The sequence below is a fragment of the Molothrus ater genome, chromosome 1, assembly GCF_012460135.2.
Source record: "Molothrus ater isolate BHLD 08-10-18 breed brown headed cowbird chromosome 1, BPBGC_Mater_1.1, whole genome shotgun sequence".
Taxonomy (NCBI): domain Eukaryota; kingdom Metazoa; phylum Chordata; class Aves; order Passeriformes; family Icteridae; genus Molothrus; species Molothrus ater.
In genome coordinates, this window is record NC_050478.2 from 129168140 (window position 1) to 129185986 (window position 17847).

At 41.1% G+C, this 17847-nt stretch overlaps 1 protein-coding gene across 1 annotated transcript in view; it reads right to left on the reverse strand.

Annotated features, from left to right (window-relative positions):
* Window positions 1–5335: 5335 nt before the first annotated feature.
* The window catches only part of GRHL2 (grainyhead like transcription factor 2), a 53024-nt gene continuing 40512 nt past the window's right edge, over window positions 5336–17847 (reverse strand). Inside the window, exons 13-16 of the mRNA XM_054515264.1 lie at window positions 17124–17218; window positions 12020–12105; window positions 6687–6751; window positions 5336–5457 (exon numbers count right to left, since the gene is read on the reverse strand). Coding sequence (XP_054371239.1) covers window positions 5343–5457; window positions 6687–6751; window positions 12020–12105; window positions 17124–17218 — 361 coding nt within the window. The 3' untranslated portion in view covers window positions 5336–5342. The remainder of the gene's footprint in view (window positions 5458–6686; window positions 6752–12019; window positions 12106–17123; window positions 17219–17847) is intronic.

Consider the following 17847-nt stretch of genomic DNA (forward strand, 5'->3'; position numbering starts at 1 on the left):
GGTCAGTTCTTCTCAATGACCTTTAATCAAGGTGACCCGAGCCACCTTGCTGGAGCCTGGCTCAGCCATGCCAGACACAGCCCAAGCCCTGAGCACACAGCGGGTGCAGGGGGTCCCATCAGCCCGCACACTTCTCCTCACCCCTCCATGGCCCCGCAGATGGAGCGCTGCCAACCACGCAGCTTTCAAGCATTTGCATCCTAAGAGCCACTCAGTAAAACCACTTCCTATAAAACATAATTAAACATCTATCACAGGCAGTGCTCAGGAAATGTGATTACCTTAAAGGGCTCCGTGGGAGCTGATCCTGGCTCACCCTGCACTGCTCATCCAGAGCACTGAACTCCTGCACCCCACTGTAAGACAGGGCTGTCCTGCTATTGCCTGGGGAATCAACCTTTGCTGAGGAAAATGCTTTCCCAAGCAATTTCCCACCTACTTAGATGTTCTCACCTCCTGAATCTTGTTTGAAAAGCCAAACTGAACTGGTGGAGAATAAAATGTTTGATGAAAATGTTTTACTGCAAGACATGTGGCCAGGTATGCTTCAGTGCTTTTGGAGTAGGTGTGGGTAAGGATCTCAACTCAGGTGCCCAGGAGTCACAAAGAAGTTACTGTCAGTGCTTCCAGCCAGGTTCCCAGGACACTCCAACATGTCACAGAATAGTTGGGGTAGGAAGGGATTTCTGTAGTTCATCTGGTCCAATCCCCCTGCTCAAGTAGGGCAAACAAGAGTTGGTTGTCCAGGACCATGTCAAGGCAGCTTTTAAATATCTACAGGGATAGAGACTCCACAACCTCTCTGGGCACCCTACACCTGCTTAGTCACACAGTAAAAAGCATTCCCTGACTTCAGAGGGAACCTCCTGTGTTTTAGTGTGTGTCCACTTGCCTCTGGTCCTGTCACTGGGCACCATTTAGAAGAGTCTGACTCCATCCTCTCTGCACCCCCTTCAGGCACTGGTACATACTGATACCCTCTCTCCTGGAGAGATGTAGTAATACACACCACAGCAACAGAAATATTGTCTCATACATAGGAATATTTATTTTTTTCCTTCTTAAAAATGTACAAAAAATAAAATAACTGTATTTACAGCTTATCAAACCCCTCTCCCAATTGCAACACTATTAAGTTACATGAGCTATATTCTTAATATAAAAGCACACTATTTATACATTAAGTTTCCTTGTTTGCCAGAAAGACGGCTTGTCACAACCTTTGGCACAAACATTCTTGTTTGTATCTTGTCTCAATTAATAGGAAATGGAAGAGCATAAAAACATTTAATAAGCTTTACATTTTATAAGTCATAAGATACTCCTTTCCAGTTCCACTTCAATCAATATACAGCATCTCTGACAGCTAGAGAGTTTAGATTTTACTTGTTTGAATTAATTTACATTTAAACAATTCATAGAACGAAAGAGAAAAATATATAAGAAAGATATTTGATCTCTGAATTCCATTGACCAAAAACTTTGTGAGAGAGGACACACATGAAAAAACCCATTCTTTTCTTTGTACTTTACACTCAGTGTTAGAAATCCTCCAAAATGTCTTGATGGGGTGATCATAGTACATCCACAAAACTTCACTCAAGGGATGCACTTTATTTTGGGAATACCAGCACCTGACTGTGAGAAAGAACTAGAATTTGAGAATTTGAATGGGATTTCATAATAAAACATCAAATGGACGGACAAAGTGCCAAGTCTGTAGCAGGAACCAAAATTAGAAGACTGTTCTCCTTTTGTACATCTCTAGAGTTTTTCAAAACATAACATCTACAGACACTGCATTTTCTTCATAGGGAAAATGCACTGAGCAGCAAGCCACTCTTCAGGCTGTACTAATTAAGATTCAAGATTGCTGCCTTGAAGAAGAGAAGGAAATAATTTTGTTCCTTTAAATAAATAACCACAGCAGTTCCACAAAGAGACAAAAGGAGGCAAGACAGATATTCCTGTCCCCTGCTGAACAGTAGACAAATCTTACTTCCATTTAACTCATAATATTTGGAAGATCCAGCATTAATCTATATTTTTTTATCAAACAGAAGCAACATGCATATTTTAAACAATATACACGTAAGCAACTGTGTACTCCTCAGGATATCTGATCAAGCAGGGCACAAGGCAGCCACTGCTTCAGAAGTTTGTATTACTCATACCACTCTTGCCCCTTTCCCACCACTCTGATGCGCTGATTTGGACCAAAAGGTGAAGCCTGAGAGCTTGGAGCTTGCCACAACCAGCATCCAAGGTTCAGTGCTCCTCCAGCAGCTGATGCTACAACTACAACTGAAGGGATGCAGCATGGATACTCAGTGCTTGTGAGGCACCTGCATCTGGAGCAGAGAAACAAAGCCCTCAGACCCTGGCAGATAAAGTAAAGGGTGATCATCCTTACCTAGCTTTAGCTGTTGTTCTAAAATAATCTTGCCACAAATCTAGGCACCTTCCTGATAACTTCACTGAGACTGTAAGAGGAACTAAAGGCAGGAGTATTAGCTTTCTACTATCAGAATTTGCACACTTTAAGATGTATTTAAAATAGCTTTCAGTTAATCTTGGAAGCAACTTTCCTTTTCTGGACAGTGGCTGACTGAAGGCTCCTAAAATGACAATGGATAACTCCTTAAGTCCCACTATTCCTGGAGCACTGCTCTTCTCACTGATCCTATACTGCTCCTAATGACAGGATGCTGCAGCACCCAACAGATCTCAGCTCATCTAGACCCAAATGTAAGACAAAACCATCCTATTAACCTGAGTGCTGGTGCTGCCAGGACTGCCTGTCCTTCTCTGTGATCCCTAAATTCTCACTGGCCTTTCTTAATGCAGCACATTCCAACCCAGGCCAGCCCCAAGCACTCCCTTGGACAGCACGTTTGTTGGGGGCAGAACTAGGGCTCAACTCCTGCATAAATTTACTCCTTTGCTTCACCTGCAGCTTCTGCCCAGACATGGTGACCAGCTGAGAGATCCCAGATGATATTCTGAGGATTCCAAACACCAACAGAGAAATACAAGAACTGACAGTATTGCTTACCAGTCCTGTGTGCTGGTCCCAGTTCCTAATGACTCCTGTACCAACTGTCCTCTTTTTTTCTTTAAGAAAAAATTATCTGGGATAAGTCAGCATAGACTTTTTATATCAGTCTGAGCCAAGTAGAAAGAAACAGAACCATCATAAATCTCTTGTATTCCCAGATTGTTTGCTCTTGAGCAGCATAGCAAGAGCATCTTTGCTGGAGTGCATTTTTATATAAAGTTAAGAAAATTACAACAGAACTCTGCATCAGAAGGGGAAAGAGTGCATGACAAAAGAAAAGGGCAGGAGAAAGACAGAATACACACTTTGCTTTACAGGCATATGTGAATTCTGGGTATGTTAGTGCTGATGCTACCAGCCTGAACCTTTTATAGGTTCTGCTCCCACAGAAACCTTGACATGTACTTAACATTTCTATTAAAGGAAGAGATTTTAATGGGATGCTACTGCTAATGAAGTTTAGAAAGTGTTCATGAACTTACAGGACAATTCATGCAGATATGGCCAAATTAGACTGGTCAGTTATCCCAGCTACTTTGCTTGAATGTAAATAGCTCCACACATGAGCCCTGTTAAATATGGCAGTGTTTCTTTCTGCCATTAACCACCAAATAATAAAGGTTGTGTGACTAAATGAGGAAAGGTTTTAGAAAGAAAAGAATAAACTCTAAAGGCTGCATGTAGGAAAGGATCCCACTTCTGTATGTAATACAGAATCCATGTACAGTGGTAGAGAATAAATTTCAACTGAAACTCATGGAATTATATGCTAAGTGAGGAGCTCTTCACAACAGCCAGAGGAGCTGGAATGGAGAGAAAGAGATGCTGGGTTTGGATGTCATAGGGACATTCAGGCCTTGAACCCCTTTCCTGGTATGATTTTAGCCTGCACAACTTCATCTCTTCACAGAATTCATAAGGCAGGTATGGAATTTGATGAATAACCATGTAGTTCAACTTGGGTTCAGATGCAGCCCTTGAGAGAGAGACCAATCTCCACTCCTCAGTTGTGGGATACTCAGTCTCCAGTGGAAAAAATGTTCCAGTTTGATAAAATATTTACATCAAGCCCAGGCTTATACATCACCCAAGTGCCCTAGGAATCACAGCTGAATCATTCAATGGAGATACAAGAGCAAATACACTTAAAAGGAAGAGTCTGAAGTCCTGTTTCTTACAGTCTAGAGGAATGCTTTGATGCACAGGCTGCAGCAGAAAGAACCTTCCCACCACAGGTTTGAGAAAATACCACTTTAGGAGCCTCTGCTTCATCAAAGGAAGACAACCAGGAAGAAGTCCCTTTTGTACGTCTTGGCAAAGCAGGCAGCAGACACACAGTGTCTCTTGGATTTTGTTACAGCTGGATAGGAGACTCAGGTTCTACAGCTGGGACTTGGGCTCCTAAGGTGGGCCCCATTATGCCAGAGTGTCCAAGACCCAGTAGCAGAGTCTGCTCTAATATTTCAATATACAATTGTGTGAGCAAGGATGGAGCATATTGAGTACAGATTCAGTTATCAGCTTCTCAGTACACACTCTTTAACAGATTGCAGCAATTTAATCCTCTAGGAAAGATTCTATGAAACCCTAACCCAAATACATACAAAAACATAGTGGCAGTAAACATGCCCACATACAGTAGTTAAAATATATTATTGCATATTATAAACATTATATACAAGGTTAAAATGGTTTCTTTACCATTTACTTACAAGTGACATTTGTAACTGAATGCCTTACTTACAAGTCCTCATTGCTACATGCTGAGAACTACCAGAGGTATTTGGCAAGACTATACAGGAGACAGAGATATGGATCAGTCTGAGCAAGTGAACTGTCAGCCACTTTGCCCATCTTTAGCACTGCAACAGATTTTTAGCAATGACAGAGACAACTACTGGTAAAGTGATTTATACCAGATTTCTGAAATTAGACCAGCATAGTTACTGAATGTGTTTTAGAATGAGCTTATCCACACTGAAGTGTGGATTAAAATGCTGCATTTCACATTTGCAGTGGGTCATCTGGTTACAAATCTGGGGGCTGGTAACTGCTTGTACACTAGAGTGAGGAACAATAAATAAGGGACCAGGTTACTGTAAATGGCCTTGTGCTTGACAAACCCAAGTCTATCTGCAGGGGACTGCAGATGTGCAGAATGGACAGTATTTTCAATGCAGTCTTGTAACAGTTTCTCTGATCAATGTCTGTCAAGTTTATGGGGAATCTGCTTTCCAAGAAGGATGAAATGCTGTGGTTCCTTACAAAATGGCTCTGCCTGAGGCTAGATCTCTGTCAGTGTGATCTTGAAGCCTTCAACCATGCTCTCCATGTTCAGGATGAATGTGTCCTCGTTGGAGTAGTGCTCAATAATGTTGTCATCCATGTTTACCAGGATGCTGGTGACAAAGGTAGAAATCAATGTTTTTATGTACCAGGACACTGAAAGGAAAAGCTATACACTGCCACATGTACTTGCTTCTCTACAACACAAAACCAGACTCCAGCACATGCCAGTACAGGCTCACCAGTAGGAATCACCAGCAAGATCTGCCCTGTAGTCCCTTGTAGTCTTTGGATTAGAGGCTGCTCCTGCCAGAGCAGTTAAGGGACATGCCAGTGGTGGGATGTTTACACACTTAGGCTACCTACAGATGAGCTGCACTTCAGATCCCTGGAAGACCCAGCTAGCTGGTGCTTCCCAATGCCTGGTGGTGGCTCCCACAGGGACACATCTGTGCTACTCCTCAGAAACACCATGTGAGCTGCTGCACCTCTGTGGTGGGAGGGAAGCACAGGGAAGCAGTGGAATTTGTGCTTTGCACACAGCTCACAGACTTAGAACTCAGCTTAGATGCGAGACTATCAACAATGACTACACAATTGTGTAATTGTGTAATGCACAATTTCAAGTGTATATGAGTGCTTTCCTCACTCTTTACCTCCAAGTGTTTCTTCTGTCACTTAGAAAGAAGCAAAACATGAGAAGTTTCACCTGTCTTCTCAAAAGCTAAAGAAATTCCCAGACAACAATGCCCTAAGCTAGCTACAGCTGAAAATAAATGACTGGTTTAAAATTATATTGCTACAATATTGTGGTTAAATAGAACTTTAAAAATAGTTGAAGTGGAGAGATTTAGTTTTATGGCAAGGAGCAGAAGCCTAGCTATTCTAAAAGTCCAGCTGTGATGTTCATGTCTAAATTTATTCAACTGAAATGCCTGCAGCAAACATTGCCTGTCTTTCAGAGTAAGAAAGTGGCCTATTTCTCCCTAACACTGCAGGAAAACTCCACACTGCATTCACAGCAAAGGCAGCATCTCCCATGCTGGCTCTCCATGATGTTATTAAGCATATTGTCTACAAAACAGACTTTATCCACATATCTTATCCACAAACCCTTCCTTCACAGTAAGCTTAGGCATACTGGTCAGACAAAGTTTGGAGATCCATGTTTCCTCTTTTGCCATCCCTTACAGTCTCCATAGACATGAAGATTTCAAGCACATGGGTTTGTCTCCTGAAGGAGTTTGTACTGCCCAGCATCATGAGGCCCCAGGTAAAACTGGGATCTGTGACTACTTCTAAAGGATCCTGCAATAGATCCTTAGTTAGGTAACTAACTTACCCCTTTTTACTCTTCTTATAAAGTTTTGCAATCTTTTCAACTGGCAGCCCATATTTCTCAGAGATCTGAAATAATAAAAATAAAATAAATATCACTAAAGATGAATGAGAAATATAAAAATATCACCTCTTACCTTACATAAGACATTAAAACAAAAACTCTGCAAACTTTGACAGGATAGCTATAGAGAAAAGTCTGTTACAACCATATCATGCTTTCATTTAATGATGACTTGGGGAGCAAGAATCCTGAACAGCTTAATCAAATCCCACAATTGTCTCCATCCAGAAATTCAGATACTATAGTTTTCATAGGGTGTGAGCCATCAGAACTGCCCCAGCATCTCCTAGTGCTCTGCTCAAAGAGTCAATGCTCTTCCCAGCTTCAGATTTTACCAGGGAATTTCAATCTGATCTTTCTGTTGTTTCTTAATCTGATTTTTTGGGCTCATGGAAGCAAAGACTTCTCCCACCAGGCAGAAGGCAGGCACATGGCAACCCAACAGGAGCTGATGGACCGATGGAATAACAAAAAAATACACATTTCTATTTCTCAAAGACATTTCAAGGTTTATTAAGCTAACAGGACTCTCCATGGTGGTACTTCTGTCTGAAAAGTGTCTTCAAGGTACCTTTAATTGTGGGAAGGCTACCAACATCAAACACAAAGAACTAAGAAGCTTCTGTATTGTTGGGAAGGTGACTCAGTCTTAGTTACTACAGTAGCAAAATGAAACCCTGTTTGATTCACAAAACCTCATCTGAGTGTAACAGATAACGAGCTGTCACAGAGAAGTGTGTTATCAAGGTAAAGGACTTGTAAAATAAACTTCTTGCTAAAGCAACTAAAACAATAAAGCAGAAAATACACTAAAACTTTAGAAGGAAGAACAGCTTAGCTGACAAATTACCCATGCCAACAAATACTTCACATGAATGCTTTGGCATTGCTTTGCAACAGTGTACTAGTAACTTTTTGGGATGTCTATTCTGCAGTGAGTCTGTGGTGTGCTTACGAAGATGGTGTCCCTGGGCCCTTCATCTGAGCCAGGTTTGCTTTCCAAATAATGATTCTTCTTTGAGGGAACAGGTCTCACAGTTCACATTTTAGAAGAGGATTGTCCCAAAAAGCAAAATAGTTACAGAAAAATTACTTTTTTTTTCCGACAGTGATTAATGTTCTGTGGTGTTCTACTGCCAAGCAAAGTAAGTTTACAGCTCTTCCCAAGTGAAATGAAGTTGCAGCTAAATAGCTGACTACTTATCTTTTGCATTAGAGAACTGAAATGCATAATTAAAAATCCATTTAAAGACTGGCAAACATCAGGCACTGTAAAATCCTTTCTTTGTGTTGGCATTCAGAGTTCTGTTGAGAAAAGGTATTTTAGGGAAGTACATTAAAGCAATTATCACAAAAGAGAAAATGAAATGGATAAACTCAGCACTGAGGACAGATTCAAAGAGCCACAGGTTGAACACCAAGCAGGGCTCCCATCCAGACAGCCAAGATTTTCTGAAAGAGAGAATTAATTAGCCTATACTTGTCTACAGCACCTATAATAGTATAATTGTCATCGTAGCCCAGATGCAATTTTGTACTTAAAAACTACCCCTAATAATGCACAAGGCTATCAGCTTGACTGGCATTCTATAGCTAAACTCCAAGATTCTGAAGAACCAATAAAGTTTCTCATACACTGAAAACAGTGTCCTCTGACTATTAGCATACATCAGTGGCTAACAGAAAGGGGAATAACTGATGGGGTACAATAGACCCATCCACTCCCTAAATTTTCCACCTAGCAGAGAACAAAATACAAACTGAATTTGGGTGATATTTGCTACTTCAGTTTTGCTTGCACCAGCATGTTTCGCTGTTCATTTACTCTTTATTATCCTCTGGCTTTGCTTATCATGAAGAGAATGACATCAGATAAACAATCTGGTGTTGAATTTTTGTATCTGTGCTTCTGTTGTACCCCTAACTTTAGGTTTTCACGTAAAGCAATAATAAAAATGGATCAATTTCATCAGACATTTGAAAAAAATCCTTTGCAACAGGCATTGGAGAAAAACTGGCAACCCAAAACTGCAGAAAGTGTCACAAGTGTGTGAACACGAGGAAATGATCTCCCTCTCTGGGTTGTTAAGTCTGAAGCCCAGAGATACTGTAAAGACCAGCACTTGAAGACACTTTTCACTGACTCCATGCAAATAAACAAGCCGAGCAAAACATTTCTTGCCAAGGAGGCTTAATAGCAGCTAATATACAGCATTCTGCACATTCCAGCATAAATCTTCCCTAGGATATTTGGCATACCTAACACTCATGCATTCCAAATGTTGCTCAAAGTAGTTTGGGACTCTGGGACACCACTTCCTACATAAACTATGAGAGGCTGGGATGAGAAAGCCTTGCCTGTCACACTGCCTATGACAGGTGTAGGATTTATATAACATGCAGGGATTACTGAGCTTTGCAAAAGTCTTCCAGCTGACTGAATAAGCACATTTCTCAGGAACTCCTGGGATTCGATCAATTATACCAAACAGAAAACTGTGGAAGCAAGGCTTAAAGTGGGGGCATGGGAGAGCCTCCCCCTCAAAGTCTCTAGTACAAATGTGCTAAGTCCTGATGCAGAACTGGAGAAAGCATAGGGCAAGCATCTGCTAGGACATCTCACTTAACACTCTCTTCTTGGAGTGTTTGCTGCCAGCACAGGAGGACCACCACTTACTGCCAACTTCCATACAAAACTACAGGATTTCTCACCTGAACCCAAGCAGGCTACATTAAATTTTAAAAAGGTGTCTTTATTTGGAGCAGTATTTTTCCTTATCATCTCAATTTTCCATTTGTCAATCTTCTGAGCAGAAATTTATTTCTGTTAGGATGCCTGAAGCAGTGCAACAGCCTACTGAGTGGCACTGAAATACCGTCTGGGCGTCCCATTGGGCTGCAGTCCCCTGGCACGGCAAGTTTGTCTGATTGCACAAGCCACCAGAAATGCTCTCTGCTGGAGTCAGGAAACCAGAAAGGGCAATATCTGGGTGGGTCAAGGCATGTAGGAAAACACTTTGCCAGCTTATTTCTATTAAATAATCTGTCTGTTGCCCTACACTGGCTGGAAGATCACATACATATTGGCAGGTATCTAATAGTCTAAGCTAGATCTACTGAACTCAGCTGTTGGCTTTTAATTATTGAAAGATTTTGGGAGATGCTTGAATTTCCCAGTTTGAACTGCCTTCTGTAATTTGAATAAATATGCAATTCTGCACAATGTAAGACTGAGGTACCTACTGAGATCCACAGTTATCCTGACTTTGGATCAGGCTGAAATCAGGATGTAGAGCTGGTCAGTCACACATATAAGTGATGTTTTGCTATTTTCACTTGATCAAGAATGATTAGCAAAAACCAAACATCTGAGTTGCTTCCTGAGACATGCTGCATTTCTGAAACCCAAAACCTCTAGGTATTTGCCAAAAGAAAGATATCTGAAAAGGAATCTAATTGTAAATTTGGAATGGGGGTGTATGTGAGAATAAAATAAACATAGGATCTGAGAAAACCATATCATTAATAACAGAAAGTTAGGGGAGAAGTCAAAGATCAGGAATAATGACTAACAAAAAGAAAAAAGAGTAAAATGCATAAACAGAGAAGGAGAGTATGGCTGAGGATCACTGGAGCTCCCTTTCAGATCTGGGGCTCTGTAATACTCAGAGGCTCAGTTCCTAAATTCTTAATACTGAGAAGAGAATGACGCATTTAGGATATGCACAATTACAAAATTACATGATTTGCTGCAATGATTGTAGAGACAATATTTAAGAATATGCAGTTTGACAGCTTTTTGGCATTGTTTTATCCACAATATCCTACCAAAGAGAATTCAAATTTTCTGAATGTGTTCCTTCCAGTGAACTGGGACATTTTACAACAGATCAGATTTCTCTGGTGCCGAAAACATGCCAGTGAGTCAGCAGCTGCACTGACTGAGGCATGCAGAAACCCTTCCTGCTTCTGCACCAGCTTTGTTTTTGTTACATGGTGGCTGGAGAACAGGCATGGAGAGGCACAGACTACTAGAGATAAAATATTCATACTAGCTTGAACAGATTATAACATACTTTTAACTTCCATACAAAGACAAGATGAAATTGTGTTGCAGCTTACCATGAATCAAACTGCTGCCTCTTCAAGCAAAGCCTGGTTTTTGTTATCCATGTGCTCTGCCTGACAGCTGAGCTGCAGTCACAGCTAACAAACAGCATCAGCAGAAGCATGGTTAGGACATCCTTAGCGTGCCACTGACTCTCCTCAGAGATACCCCCATCTAAATAGGTGCTTTAAGCAACTTCACTAACCCACAAATCTTCTTCTGCCTTCTGCTACTGGCCAAATATTGACCAAATAACTCAATTTTTACTGCATTAAAAGTGTTCAGTAAATGTAACAAGATACTGTGATGGTTTTTAGAGAGTATAAATATACACACTTCTAGCACTTGGCTGAGTTCTCTAGGGGCACTTTCATCCATTTCCGTCTTCTCCCCTACAAGTAAACAAGGCTGGAAATCAACTCAGCATCCCACATGTCAATCTCACATTCCTCCACTGAAGCAGTGAGACACATGATTATTTCTTAACTCTTCCCTTACCAAATTTCATGAGCCATCAGCTCATATAAACAAGATTAAACATGGAAACAGCAACTCTTATGATGACAGCTAATGGATAACAAGCAAAAACTCAACTCAAAGAAGCAGCAAAGAGGCAAGTGGTAGGTAGGTCACACTGTAAGTGAGGACTAGGGAAGGAATTTGAGACAACATATGAATGACAAGTCTGCACTGGCTCAGCACCTGCCTCTTACATGCTGAACAGCAATTGCACAAAGGCCACATGAAATTCCCACAGAAACACTGCATCCTTGGGCCTCTTCTTGGAAACCAGGCTGGGAATGTACTGACAAGCATTACAGGAAAAGATTCAACAGGCTCTGAACCATCAGTTCAGAAAGAAGCATTTCAGAAAATGAAGCCTGCACTTCTCTCCTTCCCTGACACTGGTTAACTACTGCAATTCCTCAAAGCTCAAGTCTCCAATAATCAGCTCTGTGATGCTGTTTAAATCCAGTAACCTACTGATAACACTGAATTAGGAAAATGCCAGCATTTCAGGGTTCCAGAAAGCTTTAAGAAATGCTTTAAATGCGCTTGAAAATAACTTCATCTTTATATAGTGGTTTATCTCAATAATACATGGAAAGCCTCAAGATTTTTCTTGCCAAGAAAGACAAACAATATGAGGACATTAGATACTTACAGCTTCCATTAGCCCCTTGACCGTGGGTGATTTCAGCATCAAAGCATCAAACACCTCATCTGTCTCCTTCCTCACATACAAAAGCACTGAAATAGGGAAAAAAAATCAAACTTGGAGCAGGTTCAGTCAATTCCACAGATGAAATACCCCATGCTGAATAAAAAAACAAATATTAATCCATGACAGATAAAATGAAGCACTGAAGATGGTTTGCACTTAAAAAGATGTACCTTTAATATCATCAGTGATCTAGACATGGACAATACATTGGAGTTGCATTGAAAATACAGTATTGAAAATTTAATCTAATGTGAAGAATCTCTATCTTCCAGGATCTAAATCTCCATTTACAGAAAGAAGCTAAAAAGCTCTGGGGCCTTGTCCCTTGGTTATAGGGCAAAACACACAATCTAGGTCTTCTTAAACCTCTGAATTGGCTTGTACCTCTCCAGGTTTCATCTAAAAGGCTTGGAAAGGACATTCAAAAAAGGCAAGTCTGTGCTGCCTTTAGATGTGCCTTTGAGAGCAAAATCAAAGAAAAGGTAAAGAAATAGTTGTCTCTGACATTACCATAGAGATGCCTGCAAATGGCCTGACCAGTATGAAAATAAACACTGGGAAAAAGGAGCTCAAAGTAATTTCAGACTTTACAGGGGAGACATTCAAGAGCACAGCTGGCAGGCAGGCATTTACCAGTGTGCCCACCTGCTTAGGTACCCAAATGCCATTTTCCTCTTCCTCCCTCAGATGTTAGCTGCTAGCTGTCCACAGGCACAGTGCCCTGCTCTCTTTAGCTTTTGTTTTCTTCACACTTGTTCAGGTAAATAGAGGAACCTTGCTATAACATGGCAGAAGCAAAGCAGACAGATACAAAGCATAGAAGCATAGACACTAGAAAAGTATTTTAGGCATCTTCTGACATGACTGATAAGTAACAGGTTGAATAAGAGATTCTGCAATATATTTTGTTTCTTAAATGAACTGCCTTTTCAAATAACACTGCTGCACATGAGGTACAAACACACATGCACTGTCATGTCTGTGGGACAAATTACATTGGTAACCCATTTTTTTTTGGGGGGGGGGGGGGGTGGGTAGACAGAAAAGGGCATCTTTTGAAACTACAAATTCTCATGGTCCAAGAGATATCTTCACCACATAACTCAATAGATGACATGCAGATGAACCAAAAAATATGATGGTATTTTTCACATAGAAGTAATTGTGTAAAGTTAATTCTCAGGCCAAGACTAGCAGGATGGACTCAGGCCCATTTGTGGAGAATTGTAGTTTCTTTGCCCAAGTTTTGAAATGACTGGAAAAAAATAATGGGTAGTTCAGTTCCCTCACTGGGCCTACAAACCAAACATGCAGGACAATGTTGGGTTTTTTTGCATCTTTAATTCAGAAATATAAGCCACTAAACTGCAACCACAGCATGCAGAGCCTCATCCTTTTCACCTATATTTTGGCACCTCTTTGGGGCCTGGCCTGAGAACATCGTTTTAATGGATTTAGAAGCAGAGACAACTTTGGGTCACAACTTAAACTGTCAAAACATAGAAGAAAAAATAATTCCACACCAGCAGTTAAATTTTACCATGCCTGATATGCTTAATCACATGAACAAGCTGTCACTCAATGGACTAATTTTACCAGTACTAACACATATAATAATTTAGTAAACCTTTTCCTTGTGACTAGAGGGTTGCCCTGTAACACCTGGCTTTACAAACATCTGGAGCTCTGCCAGCCTTAACAATTACAAATATATCTGAAAGGAGAAAAACAAATCACTTGGGCCAAGGTTAAACTTGGGTACATGACACAATCCTGGTGCTGAGCTTTACATCTCTGTTGTGCTTGGTGTGCCAAGCAACATTATACACATGGAGAGACAGGATTAGTAAGCACATGGGGGGTTGTTAGGCTTTCCTTTACCCTGACAGGTGTGAAACTCCTGGCTTTGATTCAGTAGAGCACTCTTCCACAAATGACTTGTGGTGACAGTGATGCCTTAGGAAGTTCCTGTCTCATCCCTACCCTTAGACCCTCTTATTCTGGCTCGTCTCAACAAATTTTCCTGGATGAAAAACTTTCTCAAAGAGCAGATGTAAGTGAAAAAACAACCCCTTTTTTGAGTTATTCTTCAGACAGATCAGATCCCTGCCTCAATGTACAATGCAGCCCCACAAGCCTTCATGCTGGCAGAGCAGCAGAGAGACAGCCACAGTGGGAGGCACAGCCAGAGGGGAGGGAAAAGGGCTGCAAAGGCTCCACTGGGCTCAGCAGCAGCATTGCCACTGAATGACTGTGACCATGTAACACAATTCATGTCCTCTGATCCTACTATCATCACATTCACAGCATCTATATGGACTCAATCTAACAGTACAAATTACAAGATTTGGAGGGGAACAGGGGGGAAATCTTGTAAAAGGTAATGAGCTATTTTTGCCTGAAAGCTACAAATTCAAATTTGTCTGATCTACTCCCTGGTCTTAGTCCTTAACTTTCTTGCCAGCACTGAAATCCACTGCAGACCTTAACATTCTTTAGATGTTAAAAAGAATTGCAAAAGATGGGGGAAGATAAATTTAGTCTTTAGTTACTTAAGAAATAGCCCCAACACACCAAATTGCTGAGGGACAAAGGGATGTTGTTGCACCAGTGAGACTTTTAGAAGCCAGGCTACCAAACTGAGGATTTATGTGTGAATGCAGAAGAACAATGTTAGATACCTCTTTTTAAATTGTTAACAACATACATGAGGAAAAATGAAACTAAGGACACAATGAGTCAGTAAGACCTGGGGCATTAGGAAGGTCTGAGCCTGGGCACTACCAGTGCTGTGACTGGCACCCTATGAACAATGACTACAGTCTCTGTCAAGTAGTCTCTGGATAAAGATGTGGTACATCTTAGTCAAGGAAAGAAGGGCTGGTAGCTGTAATTTAGCTTTCCTTTCTCACATTTGGAGTTTTTGTTATTGCCAAGGCACAAATTCTCTTGGCTGGCTCTCAACATCCTGATTGCTACGAATCCAAAATGTTTCAGAGTAGTTCAACGTAACTTTCCTAAAAGGCAAAAGCTACCCAAAAAATTACTTTCTTGAAACTGAGAACTGCAGGACTGGAAATCCACCTGTTCTATAATTCAGCTGCTGGATTTATAATTAACAGCAAACTCCCTATGAAATCTGAAAGGGAAAGTGAATTGAAAACTTACTGAGAACTCAAAACAGGAAAAAGCCAAGTCTAGCCAAGTAACTAGCTGTGATGCACATTTGGTACAGATTAACATACTTCACATTTCTGTGTTGGGCACCTGGACTTCCCCTCGAGGTCAAGGAGATGAAAGAATAATTCAAAAAGAGGCAGCTACCTGAGTGAGAATATGACCAGCATTTGCAAATCCCTTCAGACCTGTTCTCTTGAAGGCTGCCTCTTAATATTTTTACTTCCACCAGAGAGTGTTACAAGTAAGTCCAGAAGGCAGGGGTGAGGTCACACACTTCCACTTCAGTCTTCAGTGGAGCCTGGACACCTCACTGGCTGCTATTTACCTGCACTGCTCTCCTAATAAGACACTTTGGGATTACATTGCTTTTAATGTATATTTTAATGTCTATTTTCACATAACAGACCTGCTCCCTCTCAAACATTACACCTGTGCCCCATCTACACCTGCTCTCTAGGAGTTCTTGATTCTGCTGTACCAAACAAACCTTGAGAAAAGAAACTTCTAATATGGCAATGCTGGGGAAAAAAAAAAAACCAAACATTTTAATACCAGTGAATCCTCTGGCAAAGACAGAGTTATCAAATGGGTAGACTCAGCTGAGCTGCACACCACCAGCACAATCCCAGATGCAAGGTTCCGGATGGCAGGAAGTTCACCAGGGCAAAAGCCACACTGGAAAAGCCTTGGCCTCCAGCCAGCATAGTCCAAGATGAGAGAAACACTGAACAGGAAGGGGATGTGAAGAGAGAATCCTCCAGCTTCTCTGCTTCTGTGCCTCTCCTGGATTTAATCATTTTACATAGCTTAGCCACCAGCTAAATTTTCTTTCTTTCTAATCTTACCCTTGAAATACCTGCAAGTCCTGAATGATATCAAAACAACTAACCACAGCAAAGGACAGGAATAATCAAAGCAAACCAATAGCTCCTTGCAGGCAACTTCCTAGGCTTTCAGCTGGGAAACCCAGGTGAAATTCTAGGAAATGACAGTTCTTTATATAGCCCTCATGACTATCACATTCTGCTTGATAGAGCCCTGATAATGTGAATTTGGCCAAGGTCTTGAGTCAACCAAATGCAAGTCCATGGTCAGTGCTAACCTCACATAATTAATTTAAGATTTAATTAAAAGAATCATATGTTCACATTTATTTCAAGAAGGTATCAGTCTCCATCCTATAATCTTCTATGCTTCCCCTGGTTCAAGGAGACCACCCTAACCAACAGAGAAACTTGGCAAATGCAGTCTTGTGGGAAGTTATTTCTATAAAGCTCTGCTGCTACTGTAATAATACCCACCTGGGCAGTAAAAACAGTTAAGGGAAACAAACCCTTAAACAATTCAGTTACATCTGCTGGAAGATGTCTCTGCATGTTTTATATTTCTAATAAGGTAGGAAATTTCTGATTTTATTCCACCCAATCTAAGTGTGCAGTCAGCAGAAGCTCGCCTGTTAAGGTCCCTGTATTTGACCCAATGCATCTTGCATATTTGCTTGTGATCCCAGACAGAACAGAACAGATGAGCAAAAGTTAAAAACAGACCATCACAGATTTGCTACTAGAACTTTAATGAACTTTGTAGCTTGGCCAAGAACCAAGAAACTTTCTAAGTTTTTTCTATACACTTGTGTCCTGATCCCTTCTTGAGAAAGCACAGTCCTTTTTTTTTTCCTCAAGTAATTCTTAGCATTTGTTAAAATGCCTCCTTATAGACTGCAGATGCAAAGATCTCCTCTCCCATCTACCCATATTTGCACTAGCATCCTACAACTGACTTTGTCCAAACCACACCTGCCCTTCCCAGTTTGAGGGTTTGAGTCCCACAGAACGATTTTTAACTGCTAAGAATTGATTGTTACCTCTTTTCAGACCTTCTTCTTTGATTTGTTTCAAAGGGGAAGGACCAAACTCTTCCTCCACAGGCCGGAACATCCTTTTGACCAGGACACTGCTACTAAAATACACAAAACAAGGACCATGTCACAGTAAAACTGTGCTCACAGCAGAAGAGAAGACAACAGCAACAGTCATGACTCACTTTGTACTCTGGCAGAAACACCCACTAGATACTCATGTAGCACCAAAAGCAGAAACTGCAAGGATATAGCTTTTGATGCTTATCTGAACTATCCAGGCCTCTTAAATTGCTGAGACTGACTGGCTGGGACAGGTGACAGGAAAATATGTTCCAATGTTACACACTCATTTGAAAAACCCCAAAGGCCCTTAATTGTTTAAATATTGAGGGAAGGGGGGTGGTTATTGCTTGATGCAATAAACCCCTTTGTTTCTCAAATTCCACTGTAGGCCTTATGAAGAGCATCAGTTTCAAAAAGAAATAAAAAAGGCCTCATGTTTTCAAGTCAGTGTTGACTGCAGGTGCTTGGCCAGTCCCTACTACAGGTCACTTTTTGCAGATTTATGGGAGCTGTTAAGTTACTCCAGAATCTCAGACTTGAGGGTGTTCACTTGGGGATTCAAGCAACTTACAAAAGTATGGGGCTGGCACACAATGTGGCAATGTGGGCTGAAGTTCAGCATCCTTATTTCATGGCACCTCTAACTATTAGAGGGACTTTCATC